General features: G+C 47.8%; 1 protein-coding gene across 1 annotated transcript; it reads left to right on the plus strand.

The window, feature by feature from the left end:
- The first annotated feature begins 641 nt into the window (after positions 1 to 641).
- LOC100494678 (arachidonate 15-lipoxygenase B) lies at positions 642 to 15662 on the plus strand. Its single transcript, XM_031896272.1, is given in 15 exon segments — positions 642 to 668; positions 850 to 1959; positions 2812 to 2977; positions 2980 to 3003; positions 3542 to 3623; positions 3908 to 4024; positions 4833 to 4868; positions 5023 to 5254; positions 5361 to 5504; positions 5897 to 6100; positions 6278 to 6342; positions 9749 to 9870; positions 10406 to 10506; positions 13745 to 13915; positions 15406 to 15662. Coding segments are annotated over 15 exon segments (2781 nt in total). The 3' UTR covers positions 15586 to 15662.
- The last annotated feature ends 6164 nt before the right edge of the window (positions 15663 to 21826 follow it).

Consider the following 21826-nt stretch of genomic DNA (forward strand, 5'->3'; position numbering starts at 1 on the left):
ACAAGGTCCGGCCCCAGTGTTCATAGCTGAGTGTAACCCGACGCCATGATTGTGCCGGCGAGAGGTTTGCCTTGGCCTTTCTTGGACTTTGACCCCCCCCCCATCATTCCATGTGTCCCTGTATCTCCCCTAGTTCTTCCTTCAGTATGGGACATGCCCAGCAATGAAACCCCCCATTCATTCCAGAGACTGTTGGGACAAAACAAGAACTTCGATTTTTTAATGTCGCCCAAAGTTGCCTCGCAAGGCCCAGGGATTCCATGCTGTTTGGGGGGGGGTCCCCATGATGTTTTTTATACAGTGACTATTCTTTTAACAAAAGTCATTAGTAATTAAAGCTTCACACACAGTTAGTTCTAAACCCAGTTCTAGGGTCTCAAGCCCGACTCCTAAATTCAATCTAATCTTGAGAAAAAGAGTTCAGTTCAGTTTATGGATTTAATTACCTGGGTTTCTAATTTCCTTTTTACCACGGAAACTGTCATTTATTTGGGAAAAGGAACATTTTACACTTTTAGTAGAAATTTACTGTGAGACTTACCATTTGCAAATGTAAAATCAATGTTCCATGAATGAGAAGTTCTTCTCAGTGACTGATGGGTAAAGAGAAAACTGTGTGATGGAACCTCATATTTGTGCCCATGGATGTGCCCATCAGAAACATATTCGTAAGTCTTTTTCCTGAGACTCTCATACATTATCTTGTGCCAATCGGGCACTTTCAAATGCCACTGGATCCCCTTTGCCCCCTTGGTATAGTCCCAATGGTGTCCAGGTGAACAAAAAGAATTCACCTGTAACTGTTTGGCAACTGGTCACTAAACTGGGTTCACTATATATTGTTCCCAGGCCTTGGTGCATCAGAGCCAGGAAGCCCCTTGGTATCAGAGCCAGGAAGCCCCTTGGTATCAGAGCCAGAAGCCCCTTGGTATCAGAGCCAGAAGCCCCTTGGTATCAGAGCAAGGAAGCTCCTTGGTATCAGAGCAAAGAAGCCCCTTGGTATCAGAGCCAGGAAGCCCCTTGGTATCAGAGCCAGGAAGCCCCTTGGTATCAGAGACAGGAAGGCCCTTGGTATCAGAGCCAGGAAGCCCCTTGGTATCAGAGCCAGGAAGCCCCTTGGTATCAGAGCCAGGAAGCCCCTTGGTATCAGAGCCAAGAAGCCCCTTGGTATCAGAGACAGGAAGGCCCTTGGTATCAGAGCCAGGAAGCCCCTTGGTATCAGAGCCAGGAAGCCCCTTGGTATCAGAGACAGGAAGCCCCTTGGTATCAGAGCCAGGAAGCCCCTTGGTATCAGAGACAGGAAGCCCCTTGGTATCAGAGACAGGAAGGCCCTTGGTATCAGAGCCAGGAAGCCCCTTGGTATCTGAACCAGGAACCCCCTTAGTATCAGAGCCAGGAAGCCCCCTGGTATCAGAGCCAGGAAGCCCCCTGGTATCAGAGCCAGGAAGTCCCTTGGTATCAGAGCCAGGAAGCCCCCTGGTATCAGAGCCAGGAAGCCCCTTGGTATCAGAGCCAGGAAGCCCCTTGGTATCAGAGCCAGAAGCCCCTTGGTATCAGAGCCAGAAGCCCCTTGGTATCAGAGCAAGGAAGCTCCTTGGTATCAGAGCAAAGAAGCCCCTTGGTATCAGAGACAGGAAGCTCCTTGGTATCAGAGCAAAGAAGCCCCTTGGTATCAGAGCCAGGAAGCCCCTTGGTATCAGAGCCAGGAAGCCCCTTGGTATCAGAGACAGGAAGCCCCTTGGTATCAGAGCCAGGAAGCCCCTTGGTATCAGAGCCAGGAAGCCCCTTGGTATCAGAGCCAGGAAGCCCCTTGGTATCAGAGCCAAGAAGCCCCTTGGTATCAGGGACAGGAAGGCCCTTGGTATCAGAGCCAGGAAGCCCCTTGGTATCAGAGCCAGGACGCCCCTTGGTATCAGAGCCAGGAAGCCCCTTGGTATCAGAGACAGGAAGCCCCTTGGTGTCAGAGACAGGAAGGCCCTTGGTATCAGAGCCAGGAAGCCCCTTGGTATCTGAACCAGGAACCCCCTTAGTATCAGAGCCAGGAAGCCCCCTGGTATCAGAGCCAGGAAGCCCCCTGGTATCAGAGCCAGGAAGTCCCTTGGTATCAGAGCCAGGAAGCCCCTTGGTATCAGAGCCAGGAAGCCCCCTGGTATCAGAGCCAGGAAGCCCCCTGGTATCAGAGCCAGGAAGTCCCTTGGTATCAGAGCCAGGAAGCCCCCTGGTATCAGAGCCAGGAAGCCCCCTGGTATCAAAACCAGGAACCCCCTTGGTATCAGAGCCTGGAGTCCTCCTGTTATTGGAGCCTGTAGCCCCCCTAAAATCAAAGCCTGGTTCCAGACTTAACAGTTCTCTATATAAAACACATGGTAAAGGGGAAGTAAGCGCCACATCAGCTAGAAAACTGAGAGAATCTAAAAATCCCCCAAATTATTTTAAGGAGACCCAATAAACACAGGGGTTCCCTGTCTATAATTGCTCTGCTCTTGGTGGTTACTTGGAGGCTGAGGGCTATAAACAGAAAGATGGTGCAGGAAAGGCTGTAAATGCCCCAAGATCTACTCTATGAGCAAAAGGAATAGAAGTGAATTAGGAATGTCTATAATGTACCAGAACATTGGTTCCACCTTTGGAACAACATGTAAAGTCTTTTTCACCACTAAAAACACAAATGACTGGACCTGCTGCTTTGCGTCATTATGGACAAACCCAACATTTTTGGGCACCAGAAAGAAATATGTAAAAGCTTCTCAATGACACAGTGTGAGTGTGAGTTGAACTGAGTTGTACCGGCCCATTTCCCTGGTGGAGAAGTACTCAGTGAGCAGTAAGGAAGACCTGGGAGAGATCCTGCTGGTCCGTATCATTAAGGAACAGTACTTGTTATTCCCAACTGATACCTGGTTCTGTAGCTACATCACCGTGACCTGCCCCAAGGGAGAACACTATCGCTTCCCACTCTACAAATGGATCGAAGGCTTCGTGTGGATGTTCCCCAGGGGAAGGGTAAGAACTGTCAGATCCAACCTCTTCCATAATGACAGTTGACTGAACCAATCACCAACTCATTTAGAGGTAACAGGAAGGAATATATTTAGGGTATGTACCCCAAGCTTTTGTTCATGAGTTTGCCATATGTTGGGGATCTGTACAATCCTCCACTCACCAACATCATCACTGCACTGCAGGTTGGTACCCAGAGTGGGGCTGATTTACTAACTTTCAAGACAACTTACCCTGCTTAACCAATCAGATCTTTTCCTTCTTTCTGTAAATTCTAGTACTGATTGGTTCTCATTGGTTTCCACTGGTAACTGCTCTAATGCAATTTAGCTCCATATCATCCCAGTGATACAGAACCACAGGGCATCATCAAGCTCTTCCATAATGACCCCCCTGAATTGAGCCAATGACCTTCACACAGGGCTGTAGGCAGTGCTGCAGGAATGATGTAACCAATATATTCAGCCTATGAGATACAAGCATCATTGCCCCTCATGGGGTGACACCTGGAATTCTGAATTCCCATCTCTGGGTGTTGCAGGCATCATTGTAACCGATGGAATCAACCCCATAGTGAGACAACAGAGAGAATCAGAGCTGGAGAAGAAGCGAGAGACATATGGGTGAGTGACTGCTGTATATGAGTAGAACCAGCACTCAATGACTGGGGCCCCTTTATAAAATGCATTTGGGGCTTAAAGGGGAAGGCAGCACCATATACCCCCCCCAAACCCTTGCCATTAGTTACAGAAGCCTAAACAGGGCTGGGTTACTGTAAATCCCATTAGAGATTCTTTGCTCTGCTTCAGCCTAGACTTCTAATCTCTCCCACTCTCCTGATAAAGATTAACCAGTCCCAGGTAACCCCCAACTGCCCCCCAAAATAACTTGTACATTCCCCACCCAGATGGAAAACCTACATGGAAGGGGCCCCTCGCTGTATCAACACAGACTCTCCCACAGACCTGCCTCATAGTGAACAATTCTCCTTATTGAAAGACTCCAGCTTTAGCTTTACTGCCATGTCGGGGTAAGTATTTTCCTTCCATGCCCCATAGGTAGGGTTAGGGGGGCAATAGGTCAGTGCTGCCGTATTGCATTGGAATGGGGGGGCATTGGGGGGGGAACCTCACGGCACAGAAGCAGCAGCTCTGTAGGAATGGAGATGTCCCTTTTGGGTAGTCTCACCCTTTGGTGTAATGCTGCCCTAATGTCTTCCAAACAGAAGGCTGATCAGAACCAAACAAATGCTTTGGAGAACTGTATCCAGCTAATGGACCTCTAGTTAGCACCAGGCTGCTTTTATTAAATAGGGCAGAGAATACTTTCCCATATCCCAACCCTAAACCACAAGTTTGGCTTCAAGTTTGTCTCCGTGCCAATGTGGGTGCAACATGGGCTTGGCTTGGGCACAACTCCTATCTGCCCGCCATTCAGTAGGCAAACAGCACTACATTGGCTCTCATTTGCCACAGAAGGGGCACTAAGTACATTTCAGAGTCTGTCTGTCACCACATTATGTTGGGTAATTATTGGGCCCTAATGATCTGTCTACTACACGAGGAGATTAAAGTAAAGGAAAAGCAACACCAACAAATTAAAATATTTTAAAGCAACTGGAATATAATGTACAGAAACAGATTGTGAGATCAATAGCGAGTATCCAACCCAAGGCTATAACAGCTCCTTATACAAGCATGATGGCAAAGGGTGGTGGCCTCACAGCTGCACAGTGGTATTGCCCTTACCCTGGGGCATCACAGCCATGACATGACAATATCAGTTTTCCTTTACATTGACATTATAATCCTTTATAAACTGACTGCTTACAGAAGCACTATCATGAGTGTAACCCTTTGGGGTGCATTGTCCAATTTGACAGCTATTTAACATTTTATCAGTAGGGGGTAAATCATCCCAGACTTGCACCCTTGGTGACTCTTCTGCCCACCCCTAGTTGAACAAGAATCTTATCTCTGTAGGTCCAGCTGCATGATGGAACCAATGATTGGATCAGCCTAGTTTGGCCCAGTGTATGCAAAGCAAAATGAGGGGGACCAGGCTGTATGTGGCTTTACAGTAACCGAAATCTCAGCTGTGGAAGGAGGACAAATTCTTTGGGTACCAGTATTTAAATGGCATAAACCCAGTGATGATCAAGAAATGTCTCCGGATTCCCGATAATTTCCCTGTTGATGATGTAACAGTGTCTGCGACTCTAGGGGGGTCCACAACCCTCCAGGTGGAACTTCAGGTAGGTGCCCCCTTGTTTCAGTTTTCCACCAGTTCATGTCTCTGAGTGTAGCCCTGCTTCTTGCCCCAGGATCTCCTTACTATATCTCTCTTCCCTGTGCCAACAGAACGGAAACATCTTCCTGGCAGACTGCAAGATCCTCGAGGGGATCCCTACGAATGTTATTAATGAAGAACCCCAATATCTTGTTGCCCCATTGTGCCTGCTCTGGAAATCCCCTCAGAATAAAGTTGTCCCTATAGCCATTCAGGTAATGTTTGTTAGGACCAAACAGAAGGCGTCTGAGGGTCAGTAGAGATATACTGAATACTGGTCACTACAGTAGGTACCCACAGACAGAAGCATATAGATGGGAAAGCATATTATTCACCTTGATAGAGATAATTAGAGAGGGATAGGCAGTGGGTGGCATCTCACTTACCTTGTGTGAAATATATTTCAGGAGAACAATATCCATAGCAGGTTTCCTGCACTTTGTAACCCTGTAGGCAGCCAACTATCAGCTCTGGCGTCCTCTAAAGGGGAGTCCATGTACATATGGACACTCAGAAATAAGCTCTTTGGTGCACCAGATGGACCCACCCCTAGGGTATTAGTTTTCTCCAAAAAATATCTTACATCTTCTGATTATTTCTATGACAGCTAAATCAAACCCCAGGGGAGGAGAACCCAATCTTCATGCCTACTGACCCCGAATGGGACTGGATTTTGGCCAAGATCTGGGTGCGAAACTCTGACTGTCAGGTTCATCAACTTGTAACCCATTTCCTCCACACTCATCTCTTCGCTGAGGTCTTCAATATTGCGACCAACCGGCAACTCCCAATGGGCCACCCCATCTACAAGGTAAGACATAAGCCAGGAGGCAGCCCTGTCTATTTGCTTTTTATAAAATTCCCACCCAACCCCATCACAAATTTCTCTCCCGATCAGAAACAAAACCCAGTTCTTTAGGAACCAACAGCTTTAGAAGCCCCTATGGGTGGGAATAATCTCTATAACGTTGGCCTTTCTCATTTCCAGCTTCTCATCCCGCACCTTCGTTTCACCTTAGACATCAATACACTCGCCAGGAAACAGCCCAGGAGGCAGCTTTGATAAGGTGAGAACTTTACCCACATCTCATGGCTAGATGGACTCTGTCTCTCTTGTCAACCAAACCACAGAGTGGCCTCAAACAGAGCTGCCCAACTAGAGGCCTAAGGGCTCAAAGGATTTCTGGTACCCGTACGACACAACAGTTAGACATAATTCATTGGATGAATCTTGAACCACCCCCCATCTTGGCTTGCTCCAAGCTATGGAAAGTGGGAGTGCGAGCATTCTACGGCAGCGAGAAGGTGGAGCAAGGGTGGTGGTGGTGGATTGTGGAACGTGGGTAAAGGGGAAGTGGGAGCCAGAACGAGAGGTATTTGCCAATTGGGTGCAAGAACATCTTGGCCTAGCACTGCCACTCCTACTATAATGTTACAAGGGTGTCATATGAATAGTGGACATGGGGACAACATTATATAGGAATGAATGATACAGAGGAACGGAGGGACTGGCTTGCTGACCTGGTGTATCAGGAACTGGAATTGATAAAAGAGTATGGGAGTATCCAGGAATTGGAAAACCAACGCAAGGAAGCACTGAGGGTATGTGCACCATCTTTTTGTGGTTTTCAGCAGGCACAGCCATGTCTTGGTACTGTAGGTCCAAAAGACTTTCAGTTACCCCCCAGTACAGTCAGTGCCGGGGTGGGGGAGGAACAAGAACCTTCCCAAACAACTTTATTATGGTCCCCAAGGGAAATCCCAGTCTGTATGGAGTTCAGTGGTTGTGTTACCCCTGAGCTGGCAGAACCGGAGAGTGGGTGCTGCCACTTTAAAGGCTTGGCAGAGGCTGAGGCCTCCCCAAGTCAAATCCCAGTCTGTATGGAGTCCAGTGGTTGTGTTACCCCTGGGCTGGCAGAACCGGAGAGTGGGTGCTGCCACTTTAAAGGCTTGGCAGAGGCTGAGGCCTCCCCAAGTGAAATCCCTAATTGTGTGGAGCCTGGAGCTGCTCAGTTTGAAAAAAGCTCCAAGGAGGGAAGAGATGAGGATTCCCCACTACCTGAGTTGTTGCTGGCTGGAGAGGAACAGGACCAAGAGGAAAGCATTGCTCAGCATTCCCCAATGTCTATCAGAGCAGTCAGTTCTGGGAATGGAGTAAGGGGCACCCCAAAAGCACAACGTGTAACCAGGGCAGTTGTTCCGGAAACCCCCTCTGGCAGACAACAAGGCCAGAGAATTACCCCACAGAGAAATATCCAATAGTTTCATCCAACTTATACAGTTTGTTATGTCACAGTAGGGTCACTAGGGGACTGCATTTTTAGGATTTAAAAAGTGGGTGGAGCCACCAACAACCAATCAGACTTCACCTATTGGCTAACCTTTTTGGTTAAATTTAAGCTGCTGCCTTTCTCACACTATTTATGTCGGGGTTCCCAAACTTTGCAGAGTCAGTCACTGGCTGACTATGTGTTTAGGGTTAGAAAAAGTGGGCGGAGCCAGCAACAGCCAATCACATTTTTTAAATTGATTTCAGTGGGGAATTCTCACATGTTTAATGCCAGTGACCCCAAACTTTTCACAACTGGTCACTTGGGGACTAAGGTTAAAGGTTAGGAAAAGTGGGCGGAGCCACCAACCGCCAATCCATTTCCACCCATTAAATTTCATTGGTTTATATTTAAAAGCAATGAAAAGAAAAGAGGCCCAATTATTGTATAAGCACACCTGTATTACCAGAATAAAAACAAAAACTTTTATTATTAATCGTTAAAATGACTACATTTAAAACAAAGGAGAAAAAGTAGGAAAGATTAAAACCAATCTCTCTTGTATTGGGCTACTGGTGAGAGTTGTTGATACAGTTTCAACTCTTTCAGTCTGCAATCTGCAGATTAGTGGATCGCTACAATTAAATGTTACTACGGAGAGGGCTGAAATCTATTACTAAGTAACTGAGATATTCCTTTTGCCTGATTCAGCTTGAAACAGTTTGGCAATGTGTTATATGGTTCATCTGTACAGTCTGTTTAAACCAGCGATCACTTCATGAGGTAAGTATCACGTATATAGTAAGTGACAATAGTCTCTCAAGGAGGTAAATATCCCATTTCCCATTCAGTATGAAAGAGTTGAAACTGTATCAACAACTCTCACCAGTAGCCCAATACAAGAGAGATTGGTTTTAATCTTTCCTACTTTTTCTCCTTTGTTTTAAATGTAGTCATTTTAACGATTAATAATAAAAGTTTTTGTTTATATTCTGGTAATACAGGTGTGCTTATACAATAATTGGGCCTCTTTTCTTTTCATTGCTTGTAAATCATTAACACAATGTGTGCACCCTGAGGCTTTAGTGCAGGGTTACCTCCTCTTCTTTGTTCATAAGTGGTTTATATTTAAACTGATGCCTTTATTTAAGTATTAATTCCAGGATTGTTAAACTTTGCAAAGTAAGTCGCTGGGTATTTGTGATTCAGAGTTAGAAATAGTGGGTGGAGCAACCAACAGCCATATTTCACCTTTTTACTTTCAATGGTAAAGTGTAAAATGCTGTCAGTCCCATCATTTTTATACCTGAGCCCCAAACGTTGCAGAGTTGGTCCCTGGGGGACTGCAGTTCAAAAATAGGAAAAGTGGGTTGGGCCACTAACAGCCAATCAGATTTCATCGATTGAATTTTATTGGTTTAAATATAAAATGCTGCCAGTCTCACACTATTTATGCCGGGGTGCCACTCTTTGTCACCCGGTGACTTCCATTCAAGGTTAGAAAAAGTGGGTGGGGGCACCAACCATCAATCACAATTCACCTTTGCACAGTGGTATATATATATATATATATACATATATATATATATATATATATAGCAGAAAAGATACCCCGCACTCACAGGACTTATGAAAATAAAGAAATAATTTATTGGTCAAACAACTAACGTTAGTTGTTTGACCAATAAATTATTTCTTTATTTTCATAAGTCCTGTGAGTGCGGGGTATCTTTTCTGCAGTATCTTTACTTTAAATTCTGCACCCAGGCATCCTAAACCCTGCTGATACGTGAGTGCCTGATCCATTCCAATTCCTTGTGTTTATTTACATACCGATGTGGGGGGTCATTCCAATAATAAATACAAATAAATGCAAAGATTCCCCTGAGAGGATTGAGGTCCCTGCCCCATAGAGCTTACAATCTAAATGGGAGGGTGGAGCTGAGCGGTTACAGGCTCTACCAACCTCCCATTGTCACTGTCACTCAGCAAAGTGTTGCATTGTGGGATATGGACTTTATTACATTGTGATATGAGCTCCGTTATCCCTTATTATATAATTATATATTAGTACAAATCAATATTTATAGGCAGTACAGCAGGGGTTCCCAAAAGGACAGGCCGCCCCCCCTAGGGGGTGCTGTTTGGGTAATTACCCCACTAATATATTTTTACGTTCTGTTCCCCAGCTTTGTGGCCAACATTGTCCGTTACTATTACCCGAGTGATGAGTCTGTGTATAAGGACCCAGAGCTTCAGGCTTGGGTGGCAGAGATATATAAGGAAGGGTTCCTGTCGCTCCAGTCCTCAGGTAGGTTCCGGAACTTGCTGCACTCTAATGGGGCAAGAAGGCAAGATGGGGGCCTGAGCGCAATATTCTGCCCATAGATCTGCCCTGCCACTACCCAACCCAACTACTTGGCCCCTCTCTGAGGTAACAGACCCCAGGCTTCCCGGCCAGTGTTCCCAGTCCCAGTTTTACATGGACTTTATGGTTCAAAACTGATGCCCAGAATTTAGACTCTCCCCTGATTGATGGAGAATCCAACCAATCAAAGACCCTGGCTTAAATACCTCAGCCGCTAAACTTCACTGGCCTATCCCCAGTGTCACCAGCTCCACCCCAAATGTCACCAGCTCCACCCCAAATGTCACCAGCTCCACCCCAAATGTCACCAGCTCCACCCCAAATGTCACCAGCTCCACCCCAAATGTCACCAGCTCCACCCCTGTTCCCCCATTGTAACAGTGCTCAGCTGACGGAGCAACAGCAGATACCCAGCCCCACCCCCATGCCTATAATATTACAGCACCATTCTGTCCTATCCACTTGTTTTGTCACCCAGGAATCCCATCATCCTTTGCAACCCAGGGGGAGCTGATCAAATACCTGACTATGGTGATTTTCAGATGTTCGGCTCAACATGCAGCTGTCAACAGTGGGCAGGTAAGTGGCATTTAACTATTTCACTCATGTATTATAAGGGATAATGTACCCCCTACTGTAAATGATAAGGATATTAGCAGTCACTGAGGGGTTCTGTGCCCCCATATAAAGGCACAAGGCTGCAGGCTGAGTTATACAGGGAACTCTGAGTATCACTCATGTATTATAAGGGATAATGTACCCCCTACTGTAAATGATAAGGATATTAGCAGTCACTGAGGGGTTCTGTGCCCCCCATATAAAGGCACAAGGCTGCAGGCTGAGTTATACAGGGAACTCTGAGTATCACTCATGTATTATAAGGGATACTGTACCCCCTACTGTAAATGATAAGGATATTAGCAGTCACTGAGGGGTTCTGTGCCCCCCATATAAAGGCACAAGGCTGCAGGCTGAGTTATACAGGGAACTCTGAGTATCACTCATGTATTATAAGGGATAATGTACCCCCTACTGTAAATGATAAGGATATTAGCAGTCACTGAGGGGTTCTGTGCCCCCCATATAAAGGCACAAGGCTGCAGGCTGAGTTATACAGGGAACTCTGAGTATCACTCATGTATTATAAGGGATAATGTACCCCCTACTGTAAATGATAAGGATATTAGCAGTCACTGAGGGGTTCTGTGCCCCCCATATAAAGGCACAAGGCTGCAGGCTGAGTTATACAGGGAACTCTGAGTATCACTCATGTATTATAAGGGATAATGTACCCCCTACTGTAAATGATAAGGATATTAGCAGTCACTGAGGGGTTCTGTGCCCCCCATATAAAGGCACAAGGCTGCAGGCTGAGTTATACAGGGAACTCTGAGTATCACTCATGTATTATAAGGGATAATGTACCCCCTACTGTAAATGATAAGGATATTAGCAGTCACTGAGGGGTTCTGTGCCCCCCATATAAAGGCACAAGGCTGCAGGCTGAGTTATACAGGGAACTCTGAGTATCACTCATGTATTATAAGGGATACTGTACCCCCTACTGTAAATGATAAGGATATTAGCAGTCACTGAGGGGTTCTGTGCCCCCCATATAAAGGCACAAGGCTGCAGGCTGAGTTATACAGGGAACTCTGAGTATCACTCATGTATTATAAGGGATAATGTACCCCCTACTGTAAATGATAAGGATATTAGCAGTCACTGAGGGGTTCTGTGCCCCCCATATAAAGGCACAAGGCTGCAGGCTGAGTTATACAGGGAACTCTGAGTATCACTCATGTATTATAAGGGATAATGTACCCCCTACTGTAAATGATAAGGATATTAGAAGTCACTAAGGGGTTTTCCCTCCTTAACATGGAACCTGCTTTCCTCTAATCTGATTGGCTTCCTTTTGTTGGGAGGAGCTACTGATGAATAAAGCATCCGGTCCTTCCTTGTACCTATCTAACAATGAAGATCAAGAACAATCAGGAACAATCCAGAACAAGCAAGAAAAAGCAAAAGCCGGTAGCTAAACAGCAACACACAGAGAAAAATGCAATAAAATCACTGAATATGCAAAAAAGTGATTATGACCTAATTACTATTGAAATAAATGTAACGCAAGCAAAGTTCTGTAAATACAACCAAGAACAGTCAGTAAATAAGAACAGTAAATGAACAGCAACAACACAATCTAAAACTGCAATGAAACCATTGAAAATGCAAGAAAAATAATGTGATTTGCATTCAGGCTCCCTGATCACTTGTCACACTGCAAAGTCACAGTAACACAAGTAACAGAAATAAAACACAATGCTGAACTGAAAATGCAACAAAGCAAATCAAATCAATAATATAAAATAAAACTGATCAAACAGAGAGATTAGAGTGTAAAAACAGGGCTAAAATGGAAAATAAAGGCAAAGTAAAAAAAATGTATGTGTGCAGTAAAAAACAGTGCAAAAAAAAGAAGAGAAAACTGCAAAGAAGTAAAATTAGCAAAAATGTACAATTAGGGGCTGATTTACTAAGACACGATTTCGAATCATAATTGGAAAAATTCTGATTGGAAACGAACATTTTGCGACTTTTTCGTATTTTTTGCGATTTTTTCGGCGTCTTTACGATTTTTGCGTAAAAACGCGAGTTTTCCGGCGTCTTTACGATTTTTGCGTAAAAACGCGAGTTTTCCGTAGCGTTAACACTTGCGTGCAAAGTCGCGCCTTTTTCGTAGCGTTAAAACTTAAAAGGCGCGACGTTTTGCGCAAGTTTTAACGCTACGAAAAAATCGCGACTTTGCGCAACTTTCGTAAAGACGCCGAAAAACTCGCGTTTTTACGCAAAAATCGTAAAGACGCCGAAAAAATCGCAAAATTACCGATCATTACGAAAAAAACGCAATCGGACGCATTCGGCCCGTTCGTGGGTTAGTAAATGTGCCCCTTAGTGTGCTGTGTGAGTAAATAGTAGTGCAAAATTGGTACCTGGGGGCGGGCAGGGCAGATCTGGTGCTGGAGAACCACAGGGGCTGCAGGGAGGCTCCACGATGCCCCACGAGTGAGGGGGAGGTGCCTGGGGCTGAATTTAAATACCCCACGCAGCAGGCAGGTCTTGAGGACATCACTGTGTATTGGGGGTCATCCTGGGGGTGATCGGAGGGGGGCAGAGAACTCCACACACAGGTACGCTCGTTGTCTAGGAGTTTCTTTATCTTGCGCTCGTTCCCTGCAGTCACATTGAGTGGGGAGTACAGAGAATGAGCACAAGATAAAGAAAACGTAGATCCTACGTGCTTGGCGCCTAACAAGATTTTAAGTTAACTAGTAAGAGCTATGTGGTTGGCAGGGAAGGGGTTAAGGGTATAAGTGGGGGCAGATTGTTACCCCCCCAGATGCATGACCTTACATTTACCCTCATTAAACCCCATCTGCCACTTAGCTGCCCAGATTGGCTAGTGCTGATACTAATGCTACGGAAGTGATAAAAATGCGCTTATGGGTTTGGCACATCATTCGCAATTGTGGTGGATGCAAAATGGCGGCTGTAACTTTTTGGGAATAAAAACACGGAATTGTGATCTGCACTTTGCACATTGCACTGGGGGCACAGTTGGGGCTTAATATCTCTTAGTGTGACCCCCATCCTATATACAGACTCAACCCTGAAACTCCCTAATCCCATCATGCACTGGGAGGCCTTTATTACTGTGTGGCACCAATGGGGGGTATGAAAGATACAAAGGAACTGGTCAGCGGCTGCATTAAACCTTAGGGCTGGGGGGTCACATTCTCTTCTCCTTATTCTACAGTATGACATCTACTCCTGGATGCCCAATGGCCCATCCTCCCTGAGGAAGCCTCCCCCCACCACTAGGGGCACCGCCACCCACCAGAGTATCCTGGAGACGTTACCGGCTGTTAATGTAACTGCCAAATCTGTGGCTGCTGTTCACCTGCTCAGTACAGAACCCATGGACCGGGTGAGTACTGGTACGGCTGGGAGCCCATTCTCCTATATAAGAGTAATGTTTTAATGGAGCAATGGTGGAATAATTTGAACCCCAACTGTGAGCCTGATCCCCAACATCACTGCCCAACCTCACTAATGCTCTTGTGGCTGAATGGGAGCAACTCCCAGCAACACTGTCCCAACATCTAGTGGGAACCTTCCCAGAAGGGCAGGGGCAGTTATAGCAGCAAGGGGAGGGGCAACCCAACTGCCCCCCTGTGGGATGGAACCCCGACTGTGAGCCTGATCCCCAACATCACTGCCCAACCTCACTAATGCCCTTGTGGCTGAATGGGAGCAACTCCCAGCAACACTGTTCCACCATCTAGTGGGAACCTTCCCAGAAGGGCAGGGGCAGTTACCGCAGCAAGGGGAGGGGGGACCTAACTGACCCCCTGTGGGATGGTACCCCGACTGTGAGCCTGACCCCCAACATCACTGCCCAACCTCACTAATGCTCTTGTGGCTGAATGGGAGCAACTCCCAGCAACACTGTTCCAACATCTAGTGGGAACCTTCCCAGAAGGGCAGGGGCAGTTATAGCAGCAAGGGGAGGGGGCAACCCAACTGACCCCCTGTGGGATGGAACCCCGACTGTGAGCCTGACCCCCAACATCACTGCCCAACCTCACTAATGCCCTTGTGGCTGAATGGGAGCAACTCCCAGCAACACTGTTCCAACATCTAGTGGGAACCTTCCCAGAAGGGCAGGGGCAGTTATAGCAGGTTGGGTGGGGCAACCCAACTGAACCCCTGTGGGATGGAACTGCAACTGTGAGGCTGACCCCCAACATCACTGCCCAACCTCACTAATGCCCTTGTGGCTGAATGGGAGCAACTCCCAGCAACACTGTTCCAACATCTAGTGGGAACCTTCCCAGAAGGGCAGGGGCAGTTATAGCAGCAAGGGGAGGGGGGACCCAACTGAACCCCTGTGGGATGGAACCCCGACTGTGAGCCTGACCCCCAACATCACTGCCCAACCTCACTAATGCTCTTGTGGCTGAATGGGAGCAACTCCCAGCAACACTGTTCCACCATCTAGTGGGAACCTTCCCAGAAGGGCAGGGGCAGTTATAGCAGCAAGGGGGGGGGGGACCCAACTTAACCCCTGTGGGATGGAACCCTGACTGTGAGCCTGACCCCCAACATCACTGCCCAACCTCACTAATGCCCTTGTGGCTGAATGGGAGCAACTCCCAGCAACACTGTTCCACCATCTAGTGGGAACCTTCCCAGAAGGGCAGGGGCAGTTATAGCAGCAAAGGGAGGGGCAACTTCATATAAACCCCCTTAGGTTGGGAATGAGATGTTGGGGGGCAGGTAATGAACTAACGGTACTGCAAGAGGCCCACATTTGCAAGACAACAAGGTAATTCTCTCTGATGCTGAGTTTATGAACTGATCTCCTAACGATATGAAACATGTCCCCTAATGAGATGTTGTTTGTGCTCATTACAGAGACCCCTGGGGACGTATCCAGATGAGCACTTTACTGAGGAAATGCCAAAGATATTCATTAAGGAATTCCAGGAGAAGCTGGCGGAGATTTCCAAGGATGTCAAGGAACGGAACCAGAGCAAGAGACTGAAATACCATTACCTGGATCCAGAGGTGATTGAGAACAGCGTCTCCATCTAGTCTGGGCCCCAGAGAGCCAATCAGTGTCTCCATCTAATCTGGGCCCCAGAGAGCCAATCAGTGTCTTTATCTAGTCTGGGCCCAGAGAGCAAATCAGATTCAGCGTATTCCTCATGTTCTTTGCCCCACACAGACACATGAGCTGCACATTATGGAGATATATGGGAGATGTGGGTACTGGGGTGTAGCTGCCGGCTGTACTGGGCACCTCTTGCTTTGCTTTAAAGGAGAACTTAACCCTCACCTTAATGTCAGCCCCCACTATTGCCACCTCCAGGTTCCCTCCCTGTAACATCAATAACACTGAAAAGTGTCCCTTTATGTGAACCTGACTATAACAGTTTGTGCTATAATAGTAATGGTGCTGCTAGTAATGCGCTTGGTAGGGACAACTCCCTGCAACTCCCTGCAACTCCCTGCAACTCCCGGCCAAATATAATCCCTGGGTTTCTTCTTCTGCCCAGGAAGAGACCAAATAGTTGGTCTGTTAACCGACAGTTTCAGTGAATGAATAGAGCAACCAACTTCTTTATTTATCCCAGGCGTGTCTCTTCTGGTGATAGACAAGTGGAGGGGGCAATAGAGGCAAGTGGAGGGGGCAATGGAGGCAAGTGGAGGGGGCAATGGAGGCAAGTGGAGGGGGCAATGGAGGCAAGTGGAGGGGGCAATGGAGGCAAGTGGAGGGGGCAATGGAGGCAAGTGGAGGGGGCAATGGAGGCAAGCGGAGGGGGGTAATGGAGGCAAGTGGGGGGGGCAATGAAGGCAAGTGGAGGGGGCAATGGAGGCAAGTGGAGGGGGCAATGGAGGCAAGTGGAGGGGGAAATGGAGGCAAGTGGAGGGGGCAATGGAGGCAAGCGGAGGGGGGTAATGGAGGCAAGTGGAGGGGGAAATGGAGGCAAGTGGAGGGGGCAATGGAAGCAAGTGGAGGGGGCAATGGAGGCAAGTGGAGGGGGAAATGGAGGCAAGTGGAGGGGGCAATGGAGGCAAGTGGAGGGGGCAATGGAGGCAAGTGGAGGGGGCAATGGAGGCAAGTGGAGGGGGCTTTGGTTTGCAGGAGGTTAGTTCTTTGATTCCCTATACGCAGTCTCTCTGGAAGTTTGATTCTCACTCCTGCTAAATGGGAGAATTAGCTGCAATATAAACTCTGTAATGTTCTATATAAACAGGGTGCCCTGTATTTATACTGATTCTAAATAAAGCTGAATAATGAGATCCCACGTTACTTGTTGTCTGTACCGATGGGTCCTGGGTTCTCTGCCAGAAGGGATCCGACACTTAGTATAAGTTCTATTCGGATCCCCATGGGAGAAATCAGAGACAGTAGAAATGAACAGTAACTTGCCCTTTACACAGTGCTGACCCAGCAGCTTTTACACAAAGGAAAACCATAATATGAAGGCAGACACTCCGGAAACTGATGGAAAAACTATACAGCAGTCGCTCCAAAAATGAAGTAAAATCAAAAAAGTTTATTTACACTCACACATGATGCTACAAAGCCTTACGCGTTTCCTACCTACTTGGTACTTAATCATATGCCTATGTGCGATGACGTAAGTTGATCCAGGTTCTGGTCCGATTGCCATCTTGGAGTCAGGAAGGATTCCTTTCCCCCTGTAAGGCAAATTAGAGAGGGTACAGATGGGGTTTTTTCCTCCCTCTGGATCAGTACCAGTTGGGCAGGTTATATATAGGCATTATGGTTGAACGTGTGTCTGTTTTCAACCTCACTTACTATGTTACTGTAGGGACCCATAGGGTTAAGATGCCCCTATGGATTTAAACCCTACTGTTTCCTCATTCCTGTTGCTGGGCAGAGGCCCATGTATCTGCTGTGCCATTAGCATTTGTGCCTTATTGGATAATAGGGAGACCACTCCCATGGCACTTCAATATAGTACTTATATCAGGAACTATAGGGATTGGAATCCTGGACTGTGTGCGGAACCCCAGGTGCACTTGCTTAGTGAGCCACAGGAGGCTCCGTGAGCTCCATGGGATCAGTCGCCCTTATGTGCATTTCCCCCAGTTTTCCTTATGTCGAAACATATATTGTTTATCACATGTGTTGCTGCTTTTCCAATTACCCACCTATATAAACCCTCTCCGGGCAACACCCAGTGCTCGATCATCGTTGCTACTGAGCCTGGTCTTGCCCCTTCCGATTCCGTGTTCCCTGTCCTTGTCCTGCTTGGTCCCTGTTTTGTTTCCTTTGACTTCTGCTTGATTCCTGGATTTGCTGACCCCTGCCTGGACTGACCCCTGCCTGATTATCGTTATTGCCTGATCTCTGCCTGGACTGACCCCTGCCTGATTATTGTTATTGCCTGATCTCTGCCTGGACTGACCCCTGCCTGATTATTGTTATTGCCTGATCTCTGCCTGGACTGACCCCTGCCTGATTATCGTTATTGCCTGATCTCTGCCTGGGCTGACCCCTGCCTGATTATCGTTATTGCTTGATCTCTGCCTGGACTGACCCCTGCCTGATTATCGTTATTGCCTGATCTCTGCCAGGGCTGACCCCTGCCTGATTATCGTTATTGCCTGATCTCTGCCTGGACTGACCCCTGCCTGATTATCGTTACTGCTTGTTCTCTGCCTGGACTGACCCCTGCCTGATTATCGTTATTGCTTGATCTCTGCCTGGACTGACCCCTGCCTGATTATCGTTACTGCTTGTTCTCTGCCTGGACTGACCCTGCCTGATTATCGTTATTGCCTGATCTCTGCCTGGACTGACCCCTGCCTGATTATCGTTATTGCCTGATCTCTGCCTGGACTGACCCCTGCCTGATTATCGTTACTGCTTGTTCTCTGCCTGGACTGACCCCTGCCTGATTATCGTTATTGCCTGATCTCTGCCTGGACTGACCCCTGCCTGATTATCGTTATTGCCTGATCTCTGCCTGGACTGACCCCTGCCTGATTATCGTTATTGCCTGATCTCTGCCTGGACTGACCCCTGCCTGATTATCGTTATTGCCTGATCTCTGCCTGGACTGACCCCTGCCTGATTATCGTTATTGCCTGATCTCTGCCTGGACTGACCCCTGCCTGATTATCGTTATTGCCTGATCTCTGCCTGGACTGACCCCTGCCTGATTATCGTTATTGCCTGATCTCTGCCTGGACTGACCCCTGCCTGATTATCGTTATTGCCTGATCTCTGCATGGACTGACCCCTGCCTGATTATCATTATTGCCTGATCTCTGCCTGGACTGACCCCTGCCTGATTATCGTTATTGCCTGATCTCTGCCTGGACTGACCCCTGCCTGATTATCGTTATTGCCTGATCTCTGCCTGGACTGACCCCTGCCTGATTATCGTTATTGCCTGATCTCTGCATGGACTGACCCCTGCCTGATTATCGTTATTGCCTGATCTCTGCCTGGACTGACCCCTGCCTGATTATCGTTACTGCTTGTTCTCTGCCTGGACTGACCCCTGCCTGATTATCATTATTGCCTGATCTCTGCCTGGACTGACCCCTGCCTGATTATCGTTATTGCCTGATCTCTGCCTGGACTGACCCCTGCCTGATTATCGTTACTGCTTGTTCTCTGCCTGGACTGACCCCTGCCTGATTATCGTTACTGCTTGTTCTCTGCCTGGACTGACCCCTGCCTGATTATCGTTACTGCTTGTTCTCTGCCTGGACTGACCCCTGCCTGATTATCGTTATTGCCTGATCTCTGCCTGGACTGACCCCTGCCTGATTATCGTTATTGCTTGATCTCTGCCTGGACTGACCCCTGCCTGATTATCGTTATTGCTTGATCTCTGCCTCGGCTGACCCCTGCCTGATTATCGTTATTGCTTGATCTCTGCCTGGACTGACCCCTGCCTGATTATCGTTATTGCTTGATCTCTGCCTGGACTGACCCCTGCCTGATTATCGTTATTGCTTGTTCTCTGCCTGGACTGACCCCTGCCTGATTATCGTTATTGCTTGATCTCTGCCTGGACTGACCCCTGCCTGATTATCGTTATTGCTTGATCTCTGCCTGGACTGACCCCTGCCTGATTATCGTTATTGCCTGATCTCTGCCTGGGCTGACCCCTGCCTGATTATCGTTATTGCTTGCTCTCTGCCTGGACTGACCCCTGCCTGATTATCGTTACTGCTTGCTCTCTGCCTGGACTGACCCCTGCCTGATTATCGTTACTGCTTGCTCTCTGCCTGGACTGACCCCTGCCTGATTATCGTTATTGCTTGATCTCTGCCTGGACTGACCCCTGCCTGATTATCGTTATTGCTTGATCTCTGCCTGGACTGACCCCTGCCTGATTATCGTTATTGCTTGATCTCTGCCTCGGCTGACCCCTGCCTGATTATCGTTATTGCTTGATCTCTGCCTGGACTGACCCCTGCCTGATTATCGTTATTGCTTGATCTCTGCCTGGGCTGACCCCTGCCTGATTATCGTTACTGCTTGCTCTCTGCCTGGACTGACCCCTGCCTGATTATCGTTACTGCTTGTTCTCTGCCTGATTATCGTTATTGCCTGATCTCTGCCTGGACTGACCCCTGCCTGATTATCGTTATTGCCTGATCTCTGCCTGGGCTGACCCCTACCTGATTATCGTTACTGCTTGCTCTCTGCCTGGACTGACCCCTGCCTGATTATCGTTATTGCCTGATCTCTGCCTGGGCTGACCCCTGCCTGATTATCGTTACTGCTTGCTCTCTGCCTGGACTGACCCCTGCCTGATTATCGTTATTGCCTGATCTCTGCCTGGACTGACCCCTGCCTGATTATCGTTACTGCTTGCTCTCTGCCTGGACTGACCCCTGCCTGATTATCGTTATTGCCTGATCTCTGCCTGGACTGACCCCTGCCTGATTATCGTTACTGCTTGTTCTCTGCCTGGACTGACCCCTGCCTGATTATCGTTACTGCTTGCTCTCTGCCTGGACTGACCCCTGCCTGATTATCGTTATTGCTTGTTCTCTGCCTGGACTGACCCCTGCCTGATTATCGTTATTGCTTGTTCTCTGCCTGGACTGACCCCTGCCTGATTATCGTTATTGCTTGTTCTCTGCCTGGACTGACCCCTGCCTGATTATCGTTACTGCTTGCTCTCTGCCTGGACTGACCCCTGCCTGATTATCGTTATTGCTTGTTCTCTGCCTGGACTGACCCCTGCCTGATTATCGTTATTGCTTGATCTCTGCCTGGACTGACCCCTGCCTGATTATCGTTATTGCTTGATCTCTGCCTGGACTGACCCCTGCCTGATTATCGTTACTGCTTGCTCTCTGCCTGGACTGACCCCTGCCTGATTATCGTTACTGCTTGTTCTCTGCCTGGACTGACCCCTGCCTGTTTCACGGATTTGCCTGTTGCCGGACTTTATCTTACCTTCATCACAGGCTTGTACTTACTCTTGTTTTGTTTGTTTTCATTAAATTACCTTTTTCATTGCACCTTGGCTGTCTGGCCCTTAAAGGGAGTTCTGGGGTTTATTTGCATATAGGCTCCTACCTGTTGGTCTCTCACCAGAGGCCAGGCCTAACAGCTTAGCAACGGGGTGGGGCTTCCTCATTGGCTGCATCTGTTGACCCAGGTGGGAGTTCCACTGAGCCTGGGATCAACAGGGCCCCAGTAAAGCCTTCTACCCTAGAGTCTGCATCTAGCTCTACTGAAGTCGGGGAACAGGAACCCCGTGAATGAGGAGTAGTGAGTATCAGGATAATTTCTAAGATCACTTTGTAGGAAAGTGGGTTAGTGATGTTAGTTAGAAAGAGCAGTTTCCGGCTCCAACCAGGAGAGATTAGCTGGAAGTATGTTCCCTACAGGCATTGTGCCTTAGAGCAGGACACGGTTAAGACGCAGGTATCAGATGAGTTCCTACCCCCATCCATAGCCGGCTGTGAGGGATCACCCTGAGGATACAGATACTGGGTCAGGCTACTGTCCGCAGGGAGGCCGTGCTGGTTGGTGGCCCTTACCTTCCCCACCCTCGGCTGAGGGCTATACAGGTAGGCACCATATTTTTCTACCTTCTGTGCAATTCCCTGATATCCCCTCTGTGTGAGTATTGCTCTAACCCTGGGGATCATTGTCTTGGACAATAAACAAGTTACATTCTGGTTTACCACAAAGAACCTTCTGGCACCCATTCTTTTGTTAGCTTTACACACAGCCCAAGTTGTAGTTGCACTACACCCCAAGGATATTTCCACATAGCGAAAGCCCATCTGGTGTGTAGAGTCCTATGTACCCCGTGCTCTG

Source organism: Xenopus tropicalis, chromosome 2, assembly GCF_000004195.4.
Source record: "Xenopus tropicalis strain Nigerian chromosome 2, UCB_Xtro_10.0, whole genome shotgun sequence".
Classification (NCBI taxonomy): domain Eukaryota; kingdom Metazoa; phylum Chordata; class Amphibia; order Anura; family Pipidae; genus Xenopus; species Xenopus tropicalis.